This window comes from Myotis lucifugus, unplaced genomic scaffold (assembly GCF_000147115.1).
Source record: "Myotis lucifugus unplaced genomic scaffold, Myoluc2.0 scaffold_394, whole genome shotgun sequence".
Lineage (NCBI taxonomy): Eukaryota > Metazoa > Chordata > Mammalia > Chiroptera > Vespertilionidae > Myotis > Myotis lucifugus.
The window spans coordinates 299111-326957 of record NW_005871442.1 but is presented as its reverse complement, the minus strand read 5'-3'; the positions used below and the strand labels follow the sequence as shown (position 1 = coordinate 326957).

General features: G+C 53.4%; 1 protein-coding gene across 1 annotated transcript in view; it reads left to right on the top strand.

The window, feature by feature from the left end:
* SLIT3 (slit guidance ligand 3) overlaps positions 1-27847 on the top strand; it is a 481227-nt gene that overhangs the window by 365935 nt on the left and 87445 nt on the right. Inside the window, 3 exon segments of the mRNA XM_023743480.1 lie at positions 13069-13140; positions 19099-19262; positions 27615-27756. Coding sequence (XP_023599248.1) covers positions 13069-13140; positions 19099-19262; positions 27615-27756 — 378 coding nt within the window.

Here is a 27847-nt window from a genome sequence, read left to right as displayed (position 1 = left end):
TTTAAAACTTATGAATTGTTTATTGTATTGTTTGTTTATGGATTTTCCATTTAACATTTTTGGACCATGCTCGACCACAGGTAACAAACCACAGAAAGCAAAACTGTGGCTAAGAGGGGACTGCTGCAGTACAGCGATACTAGATAATTATTAGTGTCGGCATTATAAGTACCGCAGCTACTGCTCTCGCCTGCGTAATTTGCATGTGCTATCTCCTAGGCACTATGATATTAGAATGGAGCGTTTTACGTACATCCTCGCCACAACCTCACGGCGTGGCTCTTGTTCACCTCACTTTCCCCAGGAGGAAGCTGAGGCTGGGGAAGCTGGAGGACTTGCCCGGAGCGACCCTGCACGGGGGCTGCTTTTCCATCCAGTCCCACTCTGCCCGGTCCGTGAGCCCCGGCTCCTAACCACTCTGCTACGAAAAAGTGAAAATTGAAAAATTTATTCCAAAATGCACCCCAGAGAAACAAGTGTAGTAAATGCTCAGAATAATTCAGGACCAATCGTTTTTCTTTTTGAAAAATGATTCTGACCCACAGGGCCCTCAGAACTAATCCTGTGACCTCCACTTAATCGGCACCACATCCAAGTCCACAGAACCACCCACACATGGAGGTGCGAGGCCACAGCGGAGCATGGGGGTGTCAGAGTCCTCCCCTCGGATGGGCCGCCCTCCAGCTTCACCAGGCTGGGTGGTGCGAGGGGTTCATTTCCGTATTGTAATACAGAAGCTGTGTACCAGGCTTGCGATGCCGGTTAAAGGAGACACCACAGGTGTGTGTCTGGCAAGTCACAGACACCCAATCAGGCCTCTCATAACAAGTGCAGTTGAAAAGCAGCCCTGCCCTGTTCTGCCACCTTATCTCCGTACCTGGCACAAGCCTGGCACAGAGCAGGAAGTCAAAGGACACGGGACCACATTGAGTAGGAATTAATTAACCAAATGCATGCCCACTTTGCCCCGTCTCTAGATTTTCTGCTACGTGTTGGCCCTGAACAGAGCTAAGAATTATCTCAAATATTGAACAATGTAGTATTTTACTGGAACAGAAGATTTCTCATGTTACCTCTGGTTTTTTATTCTTCCAGTTAAATGGTGATTTTTTTTTTCTTATTAACAATGAGCAAATTACAGCCTTGGTGAAAATTGATGTTTTCGAACAGACAAGACTCTTTTTCATTTATTTACAGAATGTTTCACCTCGGTTTCTCTGGGAGATGCAAGTATTTTATTTTTTTAACAGACTCTGGAATCAGAGTGTTTAGTCATGACATAGCTTTGAATATAAAACTGTCGTGGCTTAATGAAAGTCTTAAAATATCTCCAGAACATGATTTTTTTTTTGGAGCTATGCTGCAAATTGTGATTTGTTCAGGTAATTGGGATTAAAATGGAACATTGTGGAAAGCACTGATCACTTCCGTTGGGCCCCCAGAATACTAGGAAAGGAACTGGGTGTCCTATGAAGGTTTGCTTGTGCTACACCACACCCCTCCTTCAGTCACCCAGGCTCGAAGTTCGATCATAGTCACATGTTTTAGATAGATAGATAGATAGATAGATAGATAGATAGATAGATATAGATAGATAGATATTATTGATTTCAGAGAGGAAGGGAAAGGGAAAATCATCTATCAGCTGCCTCCTGCATGCCCCCTAGTGGTGATTGAGCCCACAACCCAGGCATGTGCCCTGACTGGGAATCAAACCGTGACCTCCTGGTTCACAGGTTGACGCTCAACCACTGAGCCACTGGGCGATCATAGTCATGTTCTTAAAATGACTAGCTTGGTTTTGAGAACATCAGCTTAAGAAAAATGTAAGATAATTTTTCCCATTTAAATAAGTAGCACTTGAATAGTTCCGGTAACTAGGATATGGGAGCACCTAGTGGTTTCCGTTTGATTTCCTTTTCCTGTTAACTGAAGGCTAGTTTAGTCTCAAAATGGATGTGTCCTGTGAATTCGTGGGTTAAGAGGCTGTGGCAAAGGTCACTGGACTGTTCTTCACCAGCAGAGGCTCTTGAATCGGTAGGACTCCCGTTACCAACTTCCCATGAATGGCATTTAGGTGGAATCGGGCAACAGACGGCCCAGGGGCCACGGACTCCAGCCTCCAGGTTTCTGGGCTGACGTCCTGGCTTGGCAAACTAGGTTGGGGAGCAGCCTTGTGGTTTGCTGTGTCCCGCCTCAAACGAAATGGGGGAATAGCTCTGCATCTTTGTAAAAAGATTCCAGGGGGGTTTCTCTCAGCGAGAGGTAAGGAGGCCAGTGGGGAAATGCCGCAGAGCTGCCGAATGCATATGGGGATCAGTTCACCCCAAAACGGAGCTGCTGCACCCGGTGGGAAACGTGCTCCTGGCCGATGGTCAGCCTGTGCCCTTTCTCCGTCCTCTGCTGCCAGCTCTGGTGCCAATATGCGAGCAGGTTCAGGGAGCACCTGGCTCCTTGATCCGCCCTCATCTCCTGGCTCTCATGGGTCTCCAGACCGGGGGCCATGAGCCCTACGAAGAGCCAAACCTGCCTGTTGTTGCTGCTGCCACGTCCATCAGGAATCAAACCGTGACCTCCTGGATGGCTCGGCTTCCTGTGGCCAGGAGTCCCTGACTCTGCAGAACTGGGTCTGGAAAGCCAAGATCCTAGGAACTCCTGCCCGGGGAGGCCCTGAAGAGGCAGAGCTGGGAGAATCCGAGCACCGCTCCGACCCTTCCCCGAGCTGCCGTGTCCCGTCTGCGAGGACACTCAGGAGCAAGGGTGGTGAGGAGGAGGGACGGAGGGAGTAGGATTCCGCTTCTCCCGGGTTATATCTGGGATCGTTGCAGACACTCTAGACACCCCGTTCTCCTTCCACATATAACTAATGAGAGGACCCCAACTATCCGCCCTTAGGTTGAATGAACCCTGCAGATGTGGGATTTGATTTTTTGTTTTGTTTTGTTTTGGTCTTTCCAGTGTTTTTTTAAAAAAATAATAGTAATTAGTTGCCAATGTTTAAAACTCTGGTGATTATATGTAAAAGTCTCTGCGTTCAACTCTGCGTGAGTTCCGGAAGTGGTTTGGCCCGCAGGTGGCCAGGATGGTCCAGAGCAGCGCTCTGTATTGGGCCACTGCTGGCGACGGTGGCTGGCACCTGCGCATCCACGGTGCAGCAAGGCCCACGGCCTCTCGAGCACCTGGAACGTGGCTAGAGCAAATGAGAGACGGAAGTTTTCATCTTACTGCATTTTAATTTGTTTAATTTTAAATCGCCACCTTTGGCTCATGGCCACTTGTTGCACAGCGGGGTTTACAGCTGCGTGGCGGGTACCCCATCTGGGCAGGGTGTGCCCCTCGGATCGCCACGGCTCCCACCAGGCCCGCTTTCGCCGGCCCTGCTCCCACTCTCCGCGGTCACGTCCCATTCGTTAAGAAGCACCATGTTTAAACAGTGTATTTTCTGAAACTAAATACTTTGGAATATCTGCCACTCCCTCCCCCTCACACTACACTCTGCCCTTTATCTTAATTTAAACATCTGGATCTTATTCCCCCAAAAGACGCACTTTCATGGAAAGCCAGGAGTATGATTGTAAAGCCGTCTCCACCAGAGTAAACCCTCTCGGCGTGAATGTTTCCTGGTCCCCGTTACTCGCTTCTCTTGGCCCTGGAAATGGCTCCACAAAGTCAGCAGGTAGGAGAGTCGCCCCCATGTCTGGACCCGTCGCTTCTCCGTATGTGAGCTGGAGATGTGGCAGCCGGTTAGGGGAGCAGGCCCGTTAACCCCCCAGCAGCGGAGCCAGGTGTCTGCACAAAGGAAGAAAAAGAGCCAACCCTGTAACTTTGTTCAACTGGGGCGGGGGGGAGGGGGGGCGGGGGCGGCTTTGAGTTTGGCCAGATGTGCTGTCTTTATACAGACCTGGGTGTCCACATCCATTCCACTGCTGTCGAGAAGGCTGCTCCTGCTCCAGATGTGGCATCTCAGAGTCAGCACCAGCCCAGTTGGAACGGGAGAGGGGAACTGTAGGCTGGAAAGGCCCAGGGGTCAGCCGGCCCCACCGCCTCATTTTAAGGGAAAGAAAGTCACTCAGAAAGGTTAGGTGACTTGCCCACAACCACAGGGAAGTTTCACAGAAGAATTAGGCCCAGAGATGGGTCTGTGGACTCTTTATCCAGTGCTCTAGATGGCCACCTCCCTCCCTCCTGTGTTAGCAGGAAGGAAACAAAAGTGAATGAAGCTGGCCTGTATGTCCTGACTTCCCACCATCCCTCCGCCTCCAGCATTTTGCCAGAAGGAACATTTTGCATTCAGCATGAGGGCCTTCCCATCAGGCGGCCACTGATTAGGGGCTAATTGCCCCAGGACCCCAATAGATTTCTGTCTGGTGGAGAGCAATCTGGAAAGAGGTGGGTTTCCCCGTCACTGGTCCTGGCACCTGGTGGTGACCAGAGCCCAGCGAGGAAACACTGGGTACCCCTGCCCATCTTTGAGCCCCACAGGCCCAGGTGTAAGTTGCAGCCAGCTCCCTGAGAGAGCCGCCGCCCCCTTACAACTATCAGAGGGTAAAAGTAGGACCACCCGGCATCCAGCCCAGGAACTGAGCCTCATGCATCTTGTGCAGTGTTTCTGCTAACAGGTCTGAAGTGGCTCAGTTCCGAACTCTACATGAGAACGGACCGGTATGTTTAGCCACGGAACCGATGAGTAGCGGGCAGAAAACAGGCGGGGTTACACCTGCCAGGAGGAACATAGTTTTGCCCATAAACAGAAACTTCTTCAGGGACTTGTCCTCAAGTAATGATGTGTGGGGGAAGAAAGCATTGAATAAGTTTCAACCAGTTAAAGGGAGTTCATTGGAATAGAAAGTCTCTCAGCTAGTGACTGCCCGTCAGGAGATGCATGTGGGACAGAGGCTTAACCACGTCACCGTAATGCCATTAATGTTCTTCCATTATATACATATACGCTAAACTCATATTTGATACATATATATCATGCGATATATATGTGTGTGTCAAATGTATATATCTGACTCAAATTATTAAATTAATCTGTCTGGTTTAGAGACCGAAAACGGGCATCTGCAAGCCAGATCCAGCCCCAGGTATGTTCCATGTGGACTTCTGTTCCTACGGTTCACCAGTACAAAAAAAGCAGGAGACTTCACATAAAGCCTCTAGATGCCTGGCTTTCTCTTTAAACAAAAGGGAACAGCTGGCAGCCTCGCACCCACGTCCCGGCGTAGCAGCGATCCTTGGACACGAGAAGTGACTATCGTGTCATGGAGTGGTGGCGGCTGCAGCCCCACGCAGCCCACTTACAGACTCAGAGGTCAAGCCTGGCTCCCGTAGGCAATTGAGTTCGTAACTGTCACACCTCGTTCCCATAGGCACCTGAGTTCGTGACTCCCAGGTCAGCCCAGGAGGCTGTTCAGAGTGGAAGTGTGTTTTATCAAAAGATGCCAAAAGCAGGACCCTTCACATTTTGAAACTCACTCATCCACTCAGTATATATTCATGGAGTCGTCCTATGTGCCAACCCAGGGGCAGAACAGGTGTGCACTCCGTCCCTCTAGTGTGCACGCAGCTGAGTAAACACTTTCCCCTTCTTCCTCTCACGGGGCTAGACACCCAGTGCAGCGGAAGTGGAAATTGTCTGTTTCCAGGCACCCCGGTAGCTGCCTGGTTTCTAAATAATGGTAGCAGATGAGACTGCCTGTCCAGGCCCTCAGTTTATAGAAGATGAAATAGAATTAGGAGACTAGGCCATCTCGTTGGTGTTGTCGGGTAAGGTACACTTTGCAGGTACGCTGGCCCTCCGCAGGCGTCTCCTGTGATGTTCTCAACACATGAGTAAGAGCTCCTCAGCATCCAGGGGCCACAAGCACAGAGCATCGTATAGACTTACACGACCAGCATCTCTCTGAGCAACGGCGGGATCTGAAAAGGCATCTCTCCCTTTTTAAACTCACGTGGTTTACAATTAGTTTGGAGGCATCTTTTCCCTGTTGTTCTCTCACAGCGAGGCTCTGCTGGGCGGAGTTTCTGTCTGTCACAACGTGAGTGTACAATGAAGGGAGAACCAAAGACAGGCCCTTCTGCTAAGCATCCATGGCATCAAGGGCCCAGATTGGCAGTGGACTGTTTTTATTCCTTTCTGTAGGTTTTACATGACACCTGGAGACCATTTAAAATGTTACTTGGCGGTGAGAGCGCTGTGTTTAAAAATAATGCTCACCCCGGTGCCAAATCGCTTTGGAGTCGGGTACAAATATTGAGACAAAAACCCCAGCTGTTATTGCTTTGGCTGCTAATTTGAGGTGTCAAATGGGAGGCCGACTGCTATACGTCAGTGAGTGAGGCCCCTTGTGAGATCACTGTTTTCTAACAGTGGAGAGTAATGGGCTAATCAGTGCAGCATCAGTTGCTTTCATTATATGCCCACACAATGGTTATGAGCTTTAATTTAAACGGTCCGCGGGGAGATGACGGCAGTGAGGAACAGGCAGCACCCAGGATGGGCCAGGAGAGCAGGTGATGCAGGGCAGGTGGCCTCCGCCCCTCTTCTCCTCCCTCCCGCCGTCTCTCATCCCTCCTCCCCATCAGCCGCAGGGACTCGTTGCCTGCTCCACGCAGACAGGAGATGAGCTTTGCTTAAGGAACTGGACTCTCGGGGCTTCTTGGTATTCCTGACAATTCCGTCAGCCGTGCCAACAGCAAGGGCAGCTTTGGGCAACACTTGGACTCGGTAGCCAAGCCTTGACCATAGAAGGCTTCCAGACCCAATCGCCCGCTCTCCCCGTGCCACCTCCACGCTGCCCTCGCTCTCTGTGCTGAGCGCACTCTGTTCCCCGACCAGAGGAGGGTCAGCATTGCTGCTGCTCTGAGCAGCCTCAACAGAGAGGTGAGCACCAGGGTCCCTGGTCCCTGCCACCTCGAAGGCAATGAAGGCCGAGTCCACCGCTCACCTGTGTGACTCGCCTCCACCGTGGGAGACGTGGGAATCGGACAGCGACGTCTGTCCTACGACAGTCCTATAAGAGGCGGTTTGTGTAATGGTCATTCGTGTCCCGCTTTGAATATTGGCTTCGCTCTCTCTAGACGTGTGATCGGGTAGAGTGCGCTGGTCCCTCTAGGGTCCAAAATGAAATGGCAGTGGTGTCTCGGGACGGTTAGAGAATTAGATGAGACAACGTGGGAAAGTGCTCGGCCTCGTGCCTTCAGCACCGGCACTCTCAGAAGCACTTAGGTCTGGGCTTAGAGGACTGGCCACTGGGTGCCCACAGGTGTGAGGACAAACCAGGACATCCTGTTGCCATAGCTGCCGATGACTCACCGGGAGTCTCCTTCCTGGGCAGCGTTGAGGGAACCACAGTATTTGTCTAGACTTAAGGAGTAACCAGCCTTGAGGTAGGGATGATGGGCCAGGGCGTCTGGATCCTCACCCGAACAGAGGCAAGAAGAGGGGTTCCCAGAGCGCCCCCAGGGAGGTTGGCAGCCGGGGAGATGGCCGAGGCACTCACTGTGGATGCCTGGCTTTGCAATTAGGCGATGCATGCTCACAGATAATGCTGCTGCGTTAGAGCAATTACATAGTGTTATGGACACACGACACGCAGATTACGCCCAGAGCCAGGGAGGCACAGTGATCAAGCGAAGGCCTAATTGGAGGAGACAGAGGGAAATGTCAGCCTATTAAGGTTGCCAGGGTGGCGTGGCTGCAGCTGGACGCAGGGCCTCCAGATCCGAGGTAGGTCTCTGGAGGGGCCAGGGGAGGGCCACACCTCACCACTCAGCAGAGAGCAGAGGGGAGCTGGGGCAGACGCCACGCTGGGCTCTCCAAGGGCGACAGACACCTGCTTGGAGGGCTGAGCATGTTTCAGAGCTCGGGCCTCTTTCTGAGCAGAAAACACTGTCCTCCCCACAGAGGCCTTGGTCCCAGAGGCAGCCAGTGGGCCGCCTGTACGCTGCCTCCACATTCAACTCAAGGCTGTTCTTCGCTCTTCCCTCTGTCAGTAGTTTCCAACTCGAGCTGGCCTGGGACTCCTCTGCAGGGTCCCTTAAAACACAGAAGGCGCCCACCCCCACACTCCCCGAGCTTCTGATCCAGTGGGTCTGGGGGGGGGCCTAGCACCACACTTTGGGACCCACGGCCCACGTTCATTCTGCACCAGCCCAAGGTGGGTGCCCCAGCCTGTCCCTGAGCAGGGCCTGCCACGCTCCTATTCCATCAGCCTTGCAGGTCTGGGCGCAGGGAGACCTTCTTCCCAGGTGACTGGCCCGGCCCATTGCAGTGCGTCGCTGGCTGGGGCGGGAGGAGCTCTGCCCAGAGCGAGCGGCCAGAGGTCAAGGAACGCTGTCCGTATAGACAGCAACTCGTTTAGGCTTCCAGGCCATACGGTCTCTGTAGCAACCACTCAGCCATGTGACATGAAAGCAGCGTTAGATGGTACGTAAGCAAGAGGGTAAAACTTTATTTACAAAAACAGGCCGTGGACGATGAGATTTGGCCTGGGGGCTGGAGCTGGCCAAGCCCTGGACAGGCTAGCATGTGTGCCACTCCCTCACCATCCGCCACCCCTGGGGGCCTTGTCCTGCCGCAGGACCCAGCCTTTCACTGAGGGGCACAGGGAAGCATATATTCTTTAGGTGTTAAGGTTTAATGTGTGCACCGGAGAAGCGATGGTACGTTCACTCATCCCCTCGGGCCCTGAAAGAACGCGGAACACCCTCTTTCTAGCGCTCAGAGCCAAGAGCGGGAGCCTTTGGTAGCAGTAGCATTGTCCAGAAGGGTCACTCTATTAAGGAAAACAATCCCTCTCCATGACGCATGTATGCTCCACGTCTGACCAGACAGGAGAGAAACAAGACAGTCTCTGGTCCACCTCAGTCTCAGTGTAAAGAGAGTTTATCGTGGGGAAGGATTCTACGGGAGACAGTGGGCGGTAGGGGGCCTGTCTTTGAAATCCTGTTGGGGGAAGCACCTTATTTCCACTTCATACTGAACTGCCCATTCAGTAGCTTGTGATGGTGCAAAAAGGGAGGCCAGTACAGTCCTAAAGTTTCATATAATTAATTTGACTCTGAACTTGAAAAATGCTGAATCGAAAGCATTTACTTGGGGGAAAGCCTATGACTTGGGTTAAAGCATATCTTGTCAGAGTAGCTCCCCGGAGCAGAGTAGGGAGGGTGAAACCAGACGCTGGAACTGGAAAAACTCGACCCGGACGGGGAGGTAAATAGGGTGACGCCGATGAGGCCAGGACGGCTCAGCCCGAACCAGCCATCCAGTGGGGGCGGGTCACTGTCAGACCCCTTTCTTTTTCTGCCGGTTAATTGTTAAGGCAGTTGATAGGAGAGGCGGTGGGAGGCTTGTGCGGTTCTCTCCAGCTTTGGGTCCCTGGTGGAGAGACAGAGAACAGCCCTGCTGGAGAAACAAGCCCGCCCTGCAAGCAGGAGGCGTGGGCAGGTGGGGAGGAACTGGGGTGTAAAGAGAGCAGCAGGGCCGAATCCTGCGGCAGCTCACGTGCTGCCCTGCGTCAGTCCCTTGCCTCGTGGCCTCAATCTGCTCATCTGTAAAGTGGGAGCATAGCTGCCGGCGTCAAAGGCGATGAAGGTGAAAGTGCGTTGTAAACTGTAAAGGACTAAACACGCTACAGTAATAACGGCTAATGTTATAACATTACCTCTGTGCCCGGCAGTGTGCTACCCAGCGTGCTTTCCGTGCCGATCTTAAGGGCATTGGGGTCGGCCGATAATGCTCCCCCAGAGATGTCCCTGTCTGATCCCAGGGACTTGTGATGCAAGGGACTTGGCAGATGGGATGGAGCCTCCTGAGGGGGAGGTGGGCCTGGATTACCCGTTTAGGCTCCAACTGCCCTGCATCACAAGGGTCTTCCTTAGAGAGAAGCAGGAGGTCATAGTGAACAGTAGGAGATGTTGAATGGCTCGGGGAAGGGGCCCCGCACTGGGGAATGTGGGTGGCCTGTACAGACTGCAAAATTTTCTCTTCCTGATGCTCCTGGAAAAAAACGCAGTCCCTTGGACGCATTTGAGACGTCTGACCTCCAGACTATAACGATTAAATCTGTGTTGTTTTAAGCCACTAAATTATTGGTAACCTGTTCCGGCAGCAGTAGACAACACATAGAGGCGTCAGGCTTGTCTGGACTCATGTCCTGGTACCACTGCTTGCTTCATCTAGGAAACAGAGATGATGACAGAGTGCCTGCCTCATAGGGTGGGGGAAAGGTTAAGTGAGATGGCGCAGCCAGAGCCCGTAGCCCAGCGCCGGCCTGGCATGCAATAAGCCCTCAGCCCATACGGACAGTTATTAGTATCATATCCTTTAATCACCACTCAGGCTGTATGCAGCCAGTGCTGTTGTGATTATCTCCACGTCATAAAGGAGGAGACCTAATAGGGTTAAGGGAACGGGCTGCACAGGCTACAGGTGGCAGAGCCAGAGCCTAACCCAGGCCTGGGCGTTCGAGGCCATGCTCACCGCTCCGCTCCGCTGTGCTGGACCACGACGCCTCCTTCAGATGCCAGCTGCTTAGGCAGGGGCACCCGAGCCAAACGGAGCACAGAGCTCCCTGCACAGGCCATGGCCGCCAAGGCTGGAAATCAAATAAATCTGTGTTTATTAGGGAAGCAGAAACTCCAGCTGCCCTGGAGATCCACATCTAAGAGGTGACCGACCCTCCGCCACCCGGGCTGGCCAGCCTCATGGAAGTCTGAACACTGTGTTTAGTCATCTTGGTCCTGGAATAATTGCTATCATCGTAAATGTTTTATAAATGTTTTATAGCCCTCATTACGGCTCGCATTTAAATATCAGTGTAGTAATACATTAATAAGTCATCGCTGCCGGACGCAGTTAGTCGAAGCCCTGCGTATAACTGCACGTCTGTCCTGCTAAATTAGGGCTGGCTGTGAACTCAGCGGCGCTGAGCGGCTGGGCCGGGCCGGAAGGAAGCCACTTCTCTGCCAAAGGGTCTTGCTTTTGCCTCCGAGAGTACGGAGGATGCTCAGACTGTAGCTGGTAGTGGCGCTGGAACTCTGGGATGGAGAGAAGGGGAAACGAAGGTGCCATTTAAGGCGTTTCTAACCCGGTGGAGAGGGGTTGGGGGGCATAGTTCCCACCCCCAGGAAACTCCCTGCGGAGGCCAGAGCACCGGTCAGATGGGAGTGGCAGGGTCTCCAGCCCTGTCTGATGAGATGCTCTGAAGGCTTCCTGAGTGGGTGGAGATGGGATGGACTCACACACTTGCTCACGGAAAAGATAAGCCACGGAAAACATGCAGCTCTGTGGGTTTGACTTCATAAAAGGCCAAGTGTTTGCACTGGCACGTTATTAGAGTTGCAGAGTGGGCCAAGCAGGTCTGTTCATTCCTTTTGACCATGTGATGCGCCTAAAATAATGCCAGACACACGGTAGGTACATAATAAATATGGGAGGGAGGGGAGGAAAAGTATGCGGTTCTGTGCCTTTGTGTAAACAGACTGCCCCCTGGCCTTATCGGCCAAACACAGGCCAAGTATGAAGGGGGCGGGGGGGGGGGGGGATTGAGGAACAGCCTGAAGCCAGGGGGATGGATCACTGGGATCCTGCTGTGAGCTCAGTCACCGGGGACTGGGAAAGGGGTCTGTGCAGGGCCCCTTGGGTGGGGCGGGTATGGGGACCGTAGTGTGCTGGACAAAGCTGTTTCTATTTCTGGGGGGCAAGGGGGTGGGGGTGGAAGGAATGACCAGGCAGGACCAGATTCTCTCCACTAAGGTCTGCTGATGAAGACCTGTGGGTAAGAGATGCTGATCATCTGCCCAAGACCACACAACTAGGGTATATAAGATGCAGTTCGAGCCATGTGTGGATCGGGGCATGGGGCGGAAGTAATGCGCGCGAGAGAGAATGCTAGAGGGCATTATAAGAGGAAGATCGTGTGCTTACCAAGAGCCCGAGGCTAAACACACCTGGCGGCCCTGCCACAGGACACTTTCTGCAGGCAGTGCCTTGTCCGTGCTGTCCCTGGGCCTCTACGACAGGCTCCGGTAGAAGGGCCAGCCCGGCCATACGTGCCTCCAGCCCGATTTCATTCTCTGGCAGCCTCATTTCATGCTGACCCATCTGTGGAGCTCACATCTCTCTCTTACCTTTCACTTACAAAGAACCCAGTCAGTGCGAATGTCCTGCTGTTGGAGTTGCCAGCCACGGCATGGACACGCACAGGAAGAGGAGACCTAGCCCCTGGCCTCTCAGACTCACTTATGATGGATAAGAGGAGCTTGAGGAGTCAGGATAACCTCTCCACGTGGCATCCTTTGAGGCAGTGGGTGCACGGGTCAGCGCGAGGGGTCTGCAGCAGATGGCGCTGGGTTCAAGTCCCTTCTCCAGAGCTTAGCAGCCAGGGTCCCTGGGAAGCCGGCCTACCTTTCTGTATGTAGCTCAGCCCCCTCGTCTCTCACACGAGGGGAATGCCTCCCTTGTAGGGCTGTGTGTTACTGAGCGACATAAATCTGTTTCCTTCTCTGTAAAACAGGAGTGGGGAACCTTTTTTCTGCCAAGGGCCATTTGGATATTTATAGCATCATTCCCTTAATATAATTCACTTAATATAAATGTATGTTGCTATGGACAAAGCTCCTAGATTTATTGAATTTCAAGTCCCGCCTGTAGTTGCCTTAGCAGGGCCAGACCAAATGATTTCTCGGGCCTTCTGCGGCCCGAGGGCTGGATGTTCCCCCACCCTGCTCTAAGATGAGGGCAGAGAGACCAGCTGGTGTTGTAGGTGTGGGAATGAGAGCTGTTGTCATGGGGCACCCAGCACCTAGTCCAGTTTCAGGAAGCAATACTATTGCTCCAGGTGGGCCAGTAAGTACTGAGTGGGCAGCAGAGGGGAGGAGGGGTCACGGATTCCCTAATCATAGGGAGAGCCATCTGCCTGTCTCTGGCTGCCCCACCCACTGCCCCGGCTAGGGATCCTTGGTCCCTCTTGCAGTCACATCCTTCCCTCCCCACCTTCACGAGTCGCAGTACCCCTCAGGCCGCCCCTGCTGACCATGTCCCTTTTTCCTCCATCTCCGCAGCACCCTCAACAACAACAACATCAGCCGCATCCTGGTCACCAGCTTCAACCACATGCCGAAGATCCGAACCCTGTGAGTAAAGCTCCCCGCTCTCCTCCCCCTCTGCCCCCACCCCCACTCCCCATCAAACGCAGGCCACAGCGCAGCCGGGTAAGACCTACTGTGAGACCTCCCGTGCTAGGACCCACCAGTGGGTTTTTCTGTCCGGATGCTGCCTCCTCTGCCATTGACTGAGGGGGTGTTGGTGAGCGAGGACACGGGGGAAGGGGGAGGGGAGGACCAGGGTGCCATCCATGGTCTGACCCACCCACCCTCTGCAGCAGGCAGACTCATGCTCTTCATCCTGGGACCCTTCCTGGGCTGTGGGAATCTCCTTTGTGTTTTCCATCTTGATGGGAAAGTAGGTTGGTGTTCCCTTGTCACAACATAGAGCACTGGGACCCAATGACTCACCATCTCCTTAGCTAATGTCATGCCCCTGGTGGTTCTACCCATTGCCAGTGATCACAATAGTTTTCCCTCTGGGGCCAGTGGAGGAGAGGGAGCCTTGGCTGCTCCTTGTTCCCATCCTCCCAGCCCCCACCCACCACACTGCCCTGCCCACCTGCCCCAGAGGGTAGCTGACATTGGAACACAATAACTTAGTTCTTTATCCTTCCAAGGTGTGTACTCAGGAGGCAAATCTTCCCCTGATGCCCCATTCAGAGAGCAGTTTTAGTGTCCCTATTACCAGGGGGTCCCCCTCTACTCAGCCAGAACCCCTTTTGTATATTTCTTTGCACTTGAGCTCCACTGGCCTTGCAAAGAGGTTCATACTCTGCTTTTCTTGTTGGTGGGTCTCAGTGGTCCGTGCATCACAGCTGTAGGGGAGAGCCAGCCCCCACGAGCTCTCAGCCAAATACATTTAGGGCCAAGGCACAGGGCCAGACTTCCTGAAGCCAGGGGGATGGACAACCTCAGAATAACCGTGGAAATCAGGCTGAAGGCACATACAGCCCGGGCTCACCCTTCTACAGGAGCCGGTCATGGGGGCCCAGGGACAGCACTGCCTACAGGAGGTGTTCTGTGGCAGGATCTCCTTTCCCATTAGTTAAGCAGGTGCTTTTTGCCTTGGGCTCTTGGCGAGCACAATATCTTCCTCTGAAAATGCCCTCTAGCATCTTCTATCGTGTGCATTACCTCTGCCCCATGACCTGATCCACACATGGTTAGCCCCAGGGCGTCTCTTGCCTCCTCTGTGAATGTAAAGTGCCTGGCATGGAGTGAACAGCAACTGATATTAATGGTTTATTATCATCATCATCATGGTCATCAGTATCATCACTATTTAGCCAGAGATCTGGACTGCAAGTACTAAGCACCTAGCTTACCCATGGCCCCTAAGCAACATGGAATCCACAAAGGTTTGAAAATCCTTAGAGCAGTCGTTCCCAAAGTGGGGTCCCTAGACCAGCGGTGGCCAACCAGTGGACCACAGACCTCTGGTGGTCTGTGAGGTCCGAAAGGTTGGCCACCGCTGGTTTAAGGAAACCTTTGGAGTAGCGGTCACCAACCGGTGGTCCATGGACCACTGGTGATCCATGAGGTCTGAAAGGTTGGCGACTGCTGCCCTAGACTACTAGGGCCAACATCACCTGGAAATTGTTAAAAAAACAAACAAACAAACAAACAAACAAACTCCAGGCCCCACCCCAGCCCCACGGAATCAGATTTCCTGGGGCAGGCCCCGCCATCTGTTCTTCACTAGCCCTCCAGGAGCTTTCAATGCTCATAGGATGCTCATAAGCGTTGAGGACCCCCTGCCAGGGTGAAAAAGTGACCTTATCTCAGGTGGGAATGAAGTGGAGACCAATGGAGCAGTGTGTGAGGAAACAATGCAGAGTATGCTAGGGCACCGATTGGAAGTCATGCAGACCTGAGTGTAAGTCCAAGGGGTGGCACTTCCTCTGGGCAGTTTCTCCATCTCTCTGTGCTTCATAGACAGCGAGTGAGATGCTTGCCTCCGAGCTGTTGGGAGAATGCAGTGCACCGAGGTGTGTCTGGTCATGGTGTGCACTCAACCAATACTAGTTGTTATGAAGAAGAAGAATCCGGGTTCAGATTCCATCACTGTTCCCAGCCCTTCCTTTGATCCCTCGTATGATAACATAATTCAGCCAAGAAAATCCATCCCTTCCCCCGCTTTTAAAATGGGACGGTGCACTGATGGAGTGTGAAGGAGAAACCATTGGGTCTTCAAAGACCTTTTCAAAGTCCCCATCAAATCACCAATGGGCTGGAGAAGAGTGTGGCCAGGGCTGTGGGTCTCAGGGTGCTGGGCCTGTGCCCCCAGGCGAGTGGGTTGCCTAGGAGAAATATGGCTTTTCCCTGCAGAAATCAGCAGCCAGCTCCTGGGGCTGCTCCCCTGTGACTTCTGCTTCCCCTCTTGTTACCTTCAGTTTAGGAGCAGCAGTAGCGGAGGTTGGGCTGGGTCCCTAGGACAGTGGGTGGCGGGGGGCAGGGAGTGGCCAGGTCTGGATCTCGGGTGCTTTGTTTGGGGATATGGGGTCTGGGAAGAGGATGGAAGAGTTTATTCTCCTTGTTTCTGTTGTCATCCTTCCCTGTGGTCCTGAACACTCATCTGATGAGTTCAAATCAATCAATCAGTCTCGTCTGCTCCCTTTGCTCCCTGCCTTGTGCCATTTTCTCTTTAGTTTAATTTCAGAGATGGCTCTGTGCAGAGCTCCCTGGAGACTTGAGCTGACTAATCCCCTTCCCTGTGATTATGGGGGTGGGTGGGGGGCTGGCGCTGGAGAAGGGGGGAGGGGAGAGAGGAAGGAAGTCATAAATGGGATTTCTAAAGGAAAGCTTTTATATTGAATTCAGAAAGCCACATTTTATAGAAAATGAACACTGACTCCCTCTAAAAGGATTTGCTGGAAATTTAATTTAGCATCTGTGGCTAAAAGGCACCTATTACAAATTGGCATTTGTATCCATTCACCTTATCTTCTGTGAAGGTGGTTTTGCCGACCTGGAGTATGGTGTTTCCATCAGCAAAGCCCGCGAGACCACGTGCAGGAAGCACCCAGGGCCCCAGGTTGGGAGAAGGAGTCTGAGGCTCATCTCCTCCCAATAATAAGTTCCAACATCACGGTGTGCCAGGCCTTGTGCTGAGCACTCACCAGGAATCATTTCAATCCTCACAACAACCACGGGAAGGGGGCATGGTTAATACCCCCATTTTACAGAGGGTAACCCTGAGGCCCAGAGTTAAATCGCCCCCCAAAGTCACAGTCAGAAAGCACAGAGCCAGTGTTACATCCAGGCAGTGTGACCTCAGAGCCTGAGCGCATCCTGTTCAGCAGAGGAACGGGTCCCAGATGGGCCAAGGCAGGTGACCGGAGCTTCTGTGTCGCCCCCATGTCATTGCCGACCCGACCCACCAAGATTATTGAAAGTCATTAAAATCATTTCCTTCTCACTCCAGAGGATGAGGAATACTCCTCCTGGCAGTGCAGGCTCACATTGGGGGTGACACTACTCAACCTGGTCTCCCAAACATGATATGAAGGGCGGCATGAAAGAGCCTGCCCAGCTGGACTCTCCCAGCATTCCTGGTGGGTAAGTGTGCAGCAGGGGGGAAACTGAGTCCACCAACTGCCCCAGGCTTTTGACAAGAGCCTTCACGTGGCTTCCAAGTCATTTTTGGTCACCTCTTCTCCAGGGTCCCCCTTGGGAGAGGAGAGACCCCTACAAAGACGGACAAAGGGTCAGGGAGCAAGGTTCAGGGGAGAGGTGGCTGGGGCTGGCCGTCGGGAATTCAGGCAGCACCCACCTAATCGAATCTTCCAAAAGGGGGACCTCTGACATTTTGATTATCTCAGAAAGTAACCCGCTCAGCAAGGATCCAACTCACCTAAACCTCATTTCTGTTCTTGCATTGCTCTCTTACCCTGATTGGAACCGACAGGAATTCGTTCTCATTGATCCGGCTTGTGGGCCCACTCTCGTTGGTTCAACATGAACCCCTGTGTCCTCCGCTTCCATTCCACAGCCTTTCCTAAGGAAAGCCAAACTCTCACACAAAAGCTCCCTCCTGGCACACAGGACCGGCCCTCAGCCTGTGTGTGCCACCAGCCTGCCTCCCAGCGGACCACCAACCATCATCCCAGGCAGCCTAGCCCCTGGCGGGGGGTGGGGGGGTGGCCATGGAGTCCCCTCTCTCTCCGGCAGCTCGCTGATGCTGCCCTTTTCCAGGAAGTCCCTCTCCTCATGCTCTTTAGGAAAGAGGGACCTGCAAGCTCATGCCAGGCCCTCTCTGTCCCGGCACAAAGGGGTCATCTTTGTTGAATAGACAGTGGTCTTGCGTTCCCTCTTGAAACTGAGGTCCTTCCCCCAACTTAGGACTTTGCCTCCCCAACCCCTCCCACCTGTCGCATCTCTTTCTGGAGCGCCTTTAGCAGCATGGGGGGTGGGGAGCGGTGGGAGGGGGGTGTCTGAGCTTTAAGCTCAAAAGGGAGAATTGCTTGGGTCCCATGGTAGGCACTGTGTCTTGGACCTAGGAGCCTATTAAGTTTGACCTTAATTATTGGCTCTGGAGTCCAAAAAGAAAATTGCACCATCAAAATTAATCATTTTAAAATAAAAATCTTTTAAAATATTTTTCAGCAGAAAAAATGACATTCTATGTGGGAATCGAATTCATTTAGTCCATCTGGTATGATGGGATGTGGGCCCCCTAGCCTGCAAGGCCCCCACTGGACCTGGCCGGCCAGAGGTTCACTTCCATGGGGGGCACAAGTGAGCTGCCGTTGGCCAACAGTTAGCAATGTTGACCTTGCGCTAAGTGGAGGGTGGTCAAGAGCCCTTCCGCTCTCTCCACTTCAGGCAGAGGTGGCCTGGCCACTGCTCCTGCCGGCACTCAGTCTCATGGCTGGACACCGAGTGGAAGTCCCCAACACTGCCGGCTGATTAGCATGCCCAGGGCTGGGTGTTTGACATCTGCATCGGAAAGCCAAGTGTATGACAAGCTGATGTGACTTAAACTCTTCCCACCACTCCCAATGGCCTGGGCTGGTGGAACGAGCAGGTTGGAAACCTCTGAGAGAGAAACCTTGGGGAAGGATGTTTAGAAGCCCCTGCACATCCTGAGTTTGCCCCCAGTTAGTGGGAAGGAAATCCGGGCCATTTAACCAGACAGGATTCCCCTGGAATTGGGACCTGCAGGCGGCTCTTTGGCCTCTTATTCACTCAAGGAGAAACTGATCTGGAATCACAGCTACTAGAGGGAGAAGCCAGAGTCCTGGGACTGGATAGGGGGTCTTCCCAGGGGTCCCTGAGCCAGTCAGGGTAGCAGGTGTGCCAGGGGGGCTTGGGCTGGGAGGCAGACGCAGGGCACTGTGGAGAGGCTGTGGAGACTGCAGGCGTCTGGTGGGGACAGCCCCCTATTGGAATAGGAGGGTGGAGAGGGCACACCTTCTCTCCGGGCCGTGCTCAACCTGATGGGGCACCCAGTGGTGTTGGTTTGGGGCTCACTGGGATTACATGCAGGGGGTCATTGAAGGAACACCTGGGGAGAGAAAGAAAGGCTAAAAGCACCTCAGATCTCAGCCCAGTGCCTCCATAGACTGTGGCATTGATGAGACGCTGTTTCAAGCCGTCAATAACTCATAATCATAGCTCCAGCAATGCCATCTGCACAGGAGCCACCCGTGGAAGTTTGGCTCGCTCCGGACTGTCACTGTGATGATGCCACGCTCCCCTCCTGTGCTGAGGCTTCTTTGGGGGGGTTGGGGGGGAGAAGAGTGTGGAAGGACTATTAAGAAACTGAATTGCTCAGAACCCAGGAGGCATCCGTGGGATGGAGCCTGCATGCGGCGATGACTGTAGTTTGTGATTCAGCGACTTTAGGGTTGAGACTCCTGTGGTGACTCAGTTGTGCAGAAGGGCGTGCTCCCCGGGGCTTCTGGGAATATCACGCTGGAGAAAGGTTTGGCCCCCTCCGTTCAGCCTGTGACAGCGTCTTCCCTCTGTCCCTTCCTCTCCCAGGCGCCTCCACTCCAACCACCTGCACTGCGACTGCCACCTGGCCTGGCTCTCGGATTGGCTGCGGCAGCGGCGGACGGTTGGCCAGTTCACACTCTGCATGGCGCCCGTGCACCTGAGGGGCTTCAATGTGGCAGACGTGCAGAAGAAGGAGTACGTGTGCCCAGGTGAGGCTGCCCCACCCGTAGGCTCTCCCTGACCCTGACCTTGGACACCCGCCCAGCCCAGAGCTCGGTGTGGAACCCCCAAGGTTTCCCCAGCACTCTGTCGTCACTTAGAGATCCCTGGGGTGCCTCGAGGAGCTGCAAGAAAGAAGGTTTTTGTCATTTGTTGAAGGAAAAGGCTCAAAGAGCTCATGCGTCACTTTCTGTTAAGCCTGACCGTCCATCTGGGCTAAGAAACCTCACACTTGTTAGGCGCGTCAGCATTTGCTAAACAGGTTCCTGGCATCCGGTCGCTCATCGAAATTGGGAGGCAGGACCACGGAGGCTTCGGGATCAGCCTGTGTGGCTGGGAATCCTAGCTCTGCCCCTCACTAGGATGTGACTTTGGCAGGTTACCTAGCGTGTCTGCAAAATGGAAATAATAATAGTACATAACTCAAGGGATGCCTGGGAGGACTGGATGCGATAATGCATATAAAGCCCTGAGCATCATGCACAGAACTACGTGAGAGCTAATAAGCAGAGCTTAATTAGTACAGTGCAGTGGGCCCACCGAATGTGCTGAGCAAACAGAAGCAGTTGACCTTGGGCATTGGAAGTGTAACAGGAGCGGATTGCCGTGTAGCCCAGGAAACAGACTGTGCACAGATAACTGAGGCAGCGCTGGTCTCCGGGGATGGGAGGCGGCTGAGAGATACAGGAGGATGGAGTAGCTTTTCAGCCTCATCCTAAATTTGCTTGCTTGTTCATTTTTTACTTTTCAATGATATCCTCTAGTTCTACCAACTCTCCCTTTTCCAGGGGCAAAAAAAAAAGTAGAGCTAATCCCTCTATTTCCTCTAGAAAAAAAAAATAAAAAAAGATGACTCTCCCAGAGGCGTTCCTGGAACCCAGGAGCCCAGTCCCAGAGCTGGGGCCCAGCAGCCTCCGGAGGCTGGTCTTGGGGAGTCCACGCGCAGGAAGAAGGGCGGGGGCGTGGCACTTGGGGCTGCACTCGCCCTCCTGGACTGCCACCCTGTTCAGTGTGGAAGGGGTTGGGCCACATGTGCTGCGGGCCGGTGTGACCAGGGTGCAGATCAGCACTTCTGCCCGTAGGCACGATTGCAATCTAGTAAGGATTTTCCGTGAATTCAGCCGCATCGCGCTCTCTGCTGCTTGTTCCTGTCATGTCACTACTTCATCAAGTTCATTATCCAAAAACATTGGAACGTATCTCAGAGCAGCACCTCAATAATTTCCTATAGACACCCACTCAGAAATCACTTCCCATCAAACACATTTAATACAACCGTTTATCACACGAGCACCAAACTCAAATATAGTGACTGTAATTACAGTAATTATTAGGCAGAGGAGACAATATCAGCGTAAGTGCCAGTGAAAGAAATAATTACAGAGTGCAGGAGTCATCCAAGAGCTAATGAGGAAAACTAATTAGAGAGAATGTTAAAACACACCAGGAAAGGTGGTGCCAAGTTTAACGCTGCGCAGATCGCGAACGCGCTCCATCACGGAGGTACCTCCCCGTCCGAGGAGTGGCAAGGCCAGGATCCAGAGCCCAGGGGGGCAGGCTGACCCTTGTGGGTCCTGGGCCTGTCAGCACTCCTGAATCCGCCTCCTGTGAAACGACTCAATCGCCCAGGCAGGGTAATGGGTACATAGGAGCATCCTTGTCACCTCCCCTGTTTATAGCAATAAGGCCCATGTGATGGTCCCTGCAGCTTCTTAGTGCAAAGCTAGGCATCTTTTGAGGACATGAGAATTTAGTCCACAGATTCCAGACATGAACATGCTATTGATCTCCACCCTCTCGCCATGGTATGAGTTTAGGGGAGCACCAATCCATGAGGGATTCTGTAGGTGCTTCTCAGGATCTCAGGGGTTGAAGAGAGAGCGCTGTACAGGTTCTTTCTGGGAAAGTCGAAGGCAGACTTAATGGTCTGGGGGAGCTGGTGCATTGAGCATCCATGATGAATGAACCAGCACCATTATTAGTGGGGTGCTGGATGACCACAGTCTCCAAAACGTGCTACCTCTTTAATAATTGTTCAAGGTCGTTTGGGAGGCTGTGACAAAAGGATTTCAGAGGGAGCAGCATGGAGCAAGACAGGCTGTGCACAGGAAGGTCACAGAGAAGGGCTGTGTTCATGTACTGACCACCCCCCACGCACACTGCCGGGGGTGTAGGCCCCACCCCGTGGCAGAGCCCAGCAGGGCAGCCGGATGAGGCGGTTTTGTGCAGACCCAATTGTGGTTGTTTTAGCTCCTCGTTCAAGCTCTTCCCTCAATAACTTGTGGGAGAAAGAATTCAACCAATAAAGGGGGGCAAGGACATCTCTTCAAAAGTTGGGGTTATCTGCTCAGGAGACTAGAAAGACTTGGGGCACCAATCAGCCATCCCTGCATGTTGCTCCATCACCTGCACCAGTCAGGGCAACACAGAAAACCTCCCCGGGCCCTTTGACGGTATCAAAAAATCCATCAAACACAGGGCCACAGAGACAGGAGAGCGCTTTCGTCTCAGCCTGTGAGGTCCTCCTGCCCGAGTCCCTGATGTTCCCCTTAGAATTAAGTGCACTGTCTGGGCCCAGTCCTCTCTATTCGGCCCTGGCCACGGGCTTGTTCTCACTCCAGCTAACCCAGAAATCCTGAAGCAGTGCACTTCGACAAAACCCATCTCCTCTGTCGACTGTCCCCTTTCAATCGGAGGCATTTACTTTTTCCTCTGGGGAATCAACTGGGAACTTTTCACAGGGGTGTGGGACTCTATCTTATTTTATTTTCTATTCGTGTTTTTTCTGTGATCTACAACTGGACTGCTTGGTTTCTCTGTTAGCTTTTCTTGCTCAAGCGGAAGGTTAGGGAGCAGGACGAGGAGAGTCCCCAGCCCCTGCTCCGTGGGCCTGGCCAGACCGGGGCTGGGTCTGAGTTCACAGAACAGCCCAGAGAAAAGGCTCTGCTCTGGCCATCACTCGGCTCATGTGATGTGAGTTACAAGATGTTTTGTTTTATTCCATCCTTACCTAAGGGGCTTTTGGGTGGTTTACACCCTCAGCTTTATCTTCCTTGTGTCCGTTTTCTGGTACCTTGATCTGAGAAAGTGTTTACCGGCCCCCCTTTGTAAATCAAGGGGCTTAGTTAAACATCTGACTCCTGAGTCCATGCCTCGTTCCCCTGAACATCTTCGCACTCATCCGGTTGTGCCATTTCCCACTCATCTGCCCTCGGCCTTTGAATGTGAGATGCCTTTTCAGGAAGATTAATCTTGTCTTCTAGTAATGAGGGGCCTCTCAACAAACATCTTCTTCTTTATTATTAAAAATGAAATGGGTGTATCTCCCTGGAAACAAGAAACTCCTCCTCCCCCACCCCCTTTTTTTTTTTAAATTTGGGACCAGTTACTAAGTATAAAGATAATTAAGGTAAGCCTGACTGGCCGCCCATCTCCTTAGGAGGTTTTAATTAAAACCCCATAATTGGACATTGCGAGGATGAGATTATTAGGTTTATAGCCATTCCCAAAATTATCATGCCTCTGGCATTTGAATCGTGTGCATTTATATTCTCATCATAATTGCTCGAGTCCCATTGTCATCACAGCCTGTTGTTGGCTTTCGAAAGGCCAGAGGCCAACAGGGATGCTTAATTTGAATGCTGGAGTTAATTTGTTTCCACATGCTCACGAGGCCATTGGACTCTTCCGCTCTGTGCGCTCCTCTGGGCAACATTCTCTTTAAAGACAGAAAGAAATAAACTCGTCCCCAGCACAGGAGTGCCCAGCCACTGCATTGTGGCTTACAGGGCAGTGTGTTGGCCGAGCCTCCTCCTCCCACCTCCCGAGGCTCCGAGGCTGTGAGGGCCTTCAATTCCAAGGCACTAAAGAGAGGCGCTTGGCTGTCTTTTGGCGGAGGTGATGGTAAGAACACATGCTGGGCAGTTTGCTTAACCTTCCTGTTCTTTTGTTTCCTCGTCAGTCTAATGGGAATCATAATAACAGAGCCTCCGTCATGGCTTTTATGAGGATCCAGTGGGATCATCTATACACAGCCCTTAATGCAGTCTCTGGCACGTAGGACACATCCTACAGCCTTGAGCTGCTTTTAGGAGAATGGTGGTAACTTTTAGCTTGGGCACCACCGTGTCCTAGGGAAGAACTCTGTCTCTCAGGGCTCCGGTCCCTCGCCGTCTCTACAGCCCTTCCTGGGGTGAAGTTCAGTGGCCTCTGCCCCACCATCTGGGCAGAGAAGTTAGGGCCTTCGCTTTCAGCATGATGATCATCTCCATCTGCCAGTTAGGAGAACACTGATGAGGGGGAGGCTGAGCCGGAGCATCTCCCTGGTCAACCCGCTGCCTTTCCTGTCTCTCGAGACTAGAGGGGGTGCGGTCAGCAGAGACAGGATCGCCAATGCCCCGTCCAGGTTGGTGACCATGGCACTCTCCCCGTGAGAGCTCTGGCTGGGAGCATATTCCTGCCCTCGATCACCAAGTGATTTCCCTTTCCTCCCAGTTTGGCGCGGAGGTAGCTTTGGCTCCAGATGAAAATTCCAGAGCTGAAGTGGCGGAAAGGGGGAAAGGTGGGCCAGGCCCCAGTGGGGAGACAGGTGCTGGCCCACATCCCCGTCCGTTTCCCTGGTCTGGAGGGGTGGCCCCCCAGCCTCCACGCAGCAGCCTTTAGTGCCACGGGAGAGCTGCAGGGCAGAGCTCGGGGCGCCAGTTAAGGAGGCAGGCGGGCACACAGTTAAGGAGGCCTGAGCTCATAACCAGCGCCTTAGAACGCCGGTGCTGGTCCCGTGTGCTGGTCCATCGCTGGGCTCTGGTTTAAGGGAGAGGAAGAGGTGGTGCCCGTCGACAGGCTTGCCCCATGATTCCTCGGCCCCAGGAACACACGTGTATGCAGCAGGCACATACCCGGACAGTCCCTCCCATGAAAGATATGTGGAGGCTCTTCCTATCCCAATGTAAAAACTCCGTTCCCACTTCTCTCTGCTTCTCAGCTTGTAGTCATAGAATTCACTGGATAGAAAGGGAGGGGGTTCCTCACTTTGCCCCTTGGAATTCACTGCCCCCTCCCCTCCCCCCACCACCCTCAGCATGCATGCCCGGGAAAGGCTGGGAGCGATGGACCTGCTGGCGGAGTTTGGTGCAGGGCCTGGGACGCCCTGACCGTGTGGGTGAGCCAGGCGCCCAGTGAGCTGGGGGCAGGCAGGTGGCCTCGGCCAGCACTGGGAGCTCTGGTAGAAAGCCTTTGACCTCAGGCACGGGAGTCCCATCTACCATAGCCCCTCCAGCTCCCCGCTCTGTGGCTGACCCTGTTGACCAGAGCCCAAGGCACTGGGGACCCAGGGGGCCTCCCCCAGGCCCTTCCAGGAGGACCTCTCACCCCCACGTCCAAAGGCTTCTGGGCCAATTGCATCCATGCTTCATCCTCTCGCTCCCCCAAGGCCTGGTACTGAGACGGTGCTTCCTGCCGAGCCCTGTTTTAGGCACAGGGGTCGAACAGGAAGGAGACAGACACCATCACTGCTCTGGTAGAACTGACATCAAGACTCAGTCTGTCCAGAGGCAGAGCTAAGGGGAGGGGCTTCTGCCGGCTCCACCCTCAGCGCCCAGATGGACAGGGCTCGGTCCATCAGGCGCTGACCATCTTCTGCCTGCGGTGTTCTGTCTGTTTCTACAGGAGAGCGACGCCCTCCCTGTGTGTGGATGCCCGGCTGGGGCGCTGCCAGCCAGGTGCTCTCAGGGGCTATAATTACCTCTCCGAGTAATTAAAGGTGTTGTTAGTGACCTTGTTAAGGATCGTTTTCAAAGGCTTTTTTAAAAGCCTTGACAACACCCCTTGAAATGCCGCTCACGCTGCCTGCAGGACAGAGCTACCCTGCGTAGGACCGGCTTCTTCCCAGGGGACGAAGGCCACAGCCTAGTCTGCTTTAAACAGAACCGACTCCAGCATCGGAGTCTGAGTGCCTTTGAAAAACTTCATTTCAGAACTTCCTGTTACCCAGATGAGCCCTTGAGTATAATGCCTCCCCCGCTTTCTTCTGAAACACCCCAACCACGTAATATTGACAGATGAAAGGGGGACAGCCATCCGATACCCTCCCCTCGGTGGATGGGCAGGAGCCCAGGCTGCGCTTCTGAGGAGCCCTGGCATTTCCCCAACAGGAAGGCCCGGGTGTGGCCGTGGTCCCTGGTGCTGTCAGGTGTGCTTGCCCCTTGGTATGCAGGCTCAGGCCTGGCAGTTCTCTCTGGGGGCCCCATCGGCACTGTGAAAGCCCTGACATCAGGGCCACGCGTCCCACCTCCTCGGGATGTGGGTGAGGGATAGGAGCCTTCACGCGGTGGGTCCTCTTTGCCACCCGTTAAGACAGGTGCGCAGGGGACGGGGAGGCGCTGGGAGGTGTCTTACTCCTTCTGCTTCCAGTTTCCGAAGAACGGGAATAGTCAGTCTTTAGACCCAGGAAGGACTTCCGAAGTCTGCAATGCAAACCCTTATCCACTGAGATGGTAGCAAAAAGCTCAGAGGGGGTCCTGCAGGCCATCGTTGATAACATTAATAAGAATAACAATGACATTAACAACAACAAGCATCCTAAGCACTGCCTCTGTGCTGTACATTCTTCCAAACACTTTACATGCATTAACTCCCTTTGCCTTCCCAACAGAACCATGCTACCAAATACGCATTGCTATTCCCCCCATTTTACAGATGGGGAAACTGAGGCACAGGGACCAGAGGATGAGGTGATAGAACTAGGATTCAAATAGAGGCACTGGGACTGCAAAGCCCACACTCTCAGCCACTCGCCCTCCCCTTCCTGACCCGCGGCTCAGGCAGGCTGGTTCTCTGAGCTGCCGTTTCCTCAGAAATGTACTAGGAAAGCCTTTCCCAGGAAACAAAGCCAGGTGAAGATAAACATACGCGTCACAAGCTCCTGGGATGAATGTTGCAGCTGGGGGTTTAGTGTAAGTCGTCATCGCTCTGGCATTTTCCACGGTCTCCACTGGATCCACTAATGTGACACAGGAGAGTTTGAAGTCCTTGTACCCTAGACAAGAATATTTTTTCAAGTGTCCAGCTAAGACGATGCTTTCTAAGTGTGTGTGTGTGTGTGTGTGTGTGTGTGTGTGTGTGTGTGTGGAGGCCAAGGGAAGTAAGAGTCTTTGGTTACTGGGCTGGCATCAGGCATCAAGTTGAGTCTCTGCAGAAGGGCCACCCCCAGGTGGGACTAGTGAGCACGGAGGGCGGACCCTCCATTTCAAGTCTCACTCAGTGTCCCGAGGTGGACTTGCCCGAGGCCCAGTCGGTCCTGTGACTCAACTGCTGTGGCTGGACCCACCCGGCTTCCCCTCAGCTCCTCAGGGGACAGAGGCCAGACTCCCGCCATCCTTCCCCGTGTCTCACGTCCTGTGCCTGCCCAGTGAGGAGGTCTGCGGCGTTAGTCTGAGTTTGGTGCTGCCCACGGCCCTCTGTTCTGGGAGGAGGGACATGGGCAGACGCAGAGCAGCCCTGCTGGACGCAGCAGGCCTGGGACAAGGTCCAGGAGGGCTGTTCGGCTGAGTCTGCCTTTTGGACCTCAGTGTCCACATTTGAAAAACTAACCACGGGTTTGGGATCCTGACCTCACTCTGAAGAACTAGTCCTATTTGAAACTTATCTGCTGTATTTTCAAAGCATTCGCATACACTTCTTGTGTTAGAGGTTCGGTGTGGCCACCACAGGGGGTGACTGAGATCCTCGTGACATGTTTGTGACGCGTATGTTTATCTACACCTGTTTTGTTAGCTTGTTCTCTGTATGCAATCTTGGGTTTTTGCCACTTTGGTTTAAATTCACAGTAGTTCTTGACTGAAGCAAAATTAAGAGCTGAGGGATGCGCACCCGCCTCCCTTCCTCCCACTGGTTTAGACAGTGACTTCCAGACACTAGAGGAAGGAATGAAGGTGTGTCTATACTCAGCATCCACATCCCAGGTAAACTCCAACCCCCCCCCCCCCACCGCCGGGGTCACCAGACATGAGGCACCCTGAGACAGTAGTCCTAGGGTCAGCTCGTGACATGTTTTTGTGCGTGCTTGACTCAGAGAGCAGCTCTTTCTCTGAAAGATGAGGGTGATAGGCTGACAGAGCAGGTGGAACAATCCAGAAATAGTCAGGTCAAGGGCAGCATCTCTCCTCCTGGCTGAATGTGTAGCCAGAGGCAGCTGTGTCTGCAAGATGCGGACGATGTCCGCTGGTGATCCTTTTCCAAGTAGCTGACCGTGTAGTGCCACCTCATTGGGTAGCTGGTGAAGGGGCCCAGGAGCCCATTCGGCTCCTGACACTGCACGAGCTGACCACTGTGCTCTGGCCCCACAGGCCCCCACTCGGAGCCGCCATCCTGCAATGCCAACTCCATCTCCTGCCCTTCGGCCTGCACCTGCAGCAATAACATCGTGGACTGCCGGGGGAAGGGCTTGACGGAGATCCCCGCCAACCTGCCAGAGGGCATCGTCGAAATGTAAGTGCCCCTGTCTCAGCCAGTTCTCCAGGAACCGGCCGAGTTGGGCTGTGGGAGCTGACTGTTAAAACACTCAGGGGTCTCTCTGCTA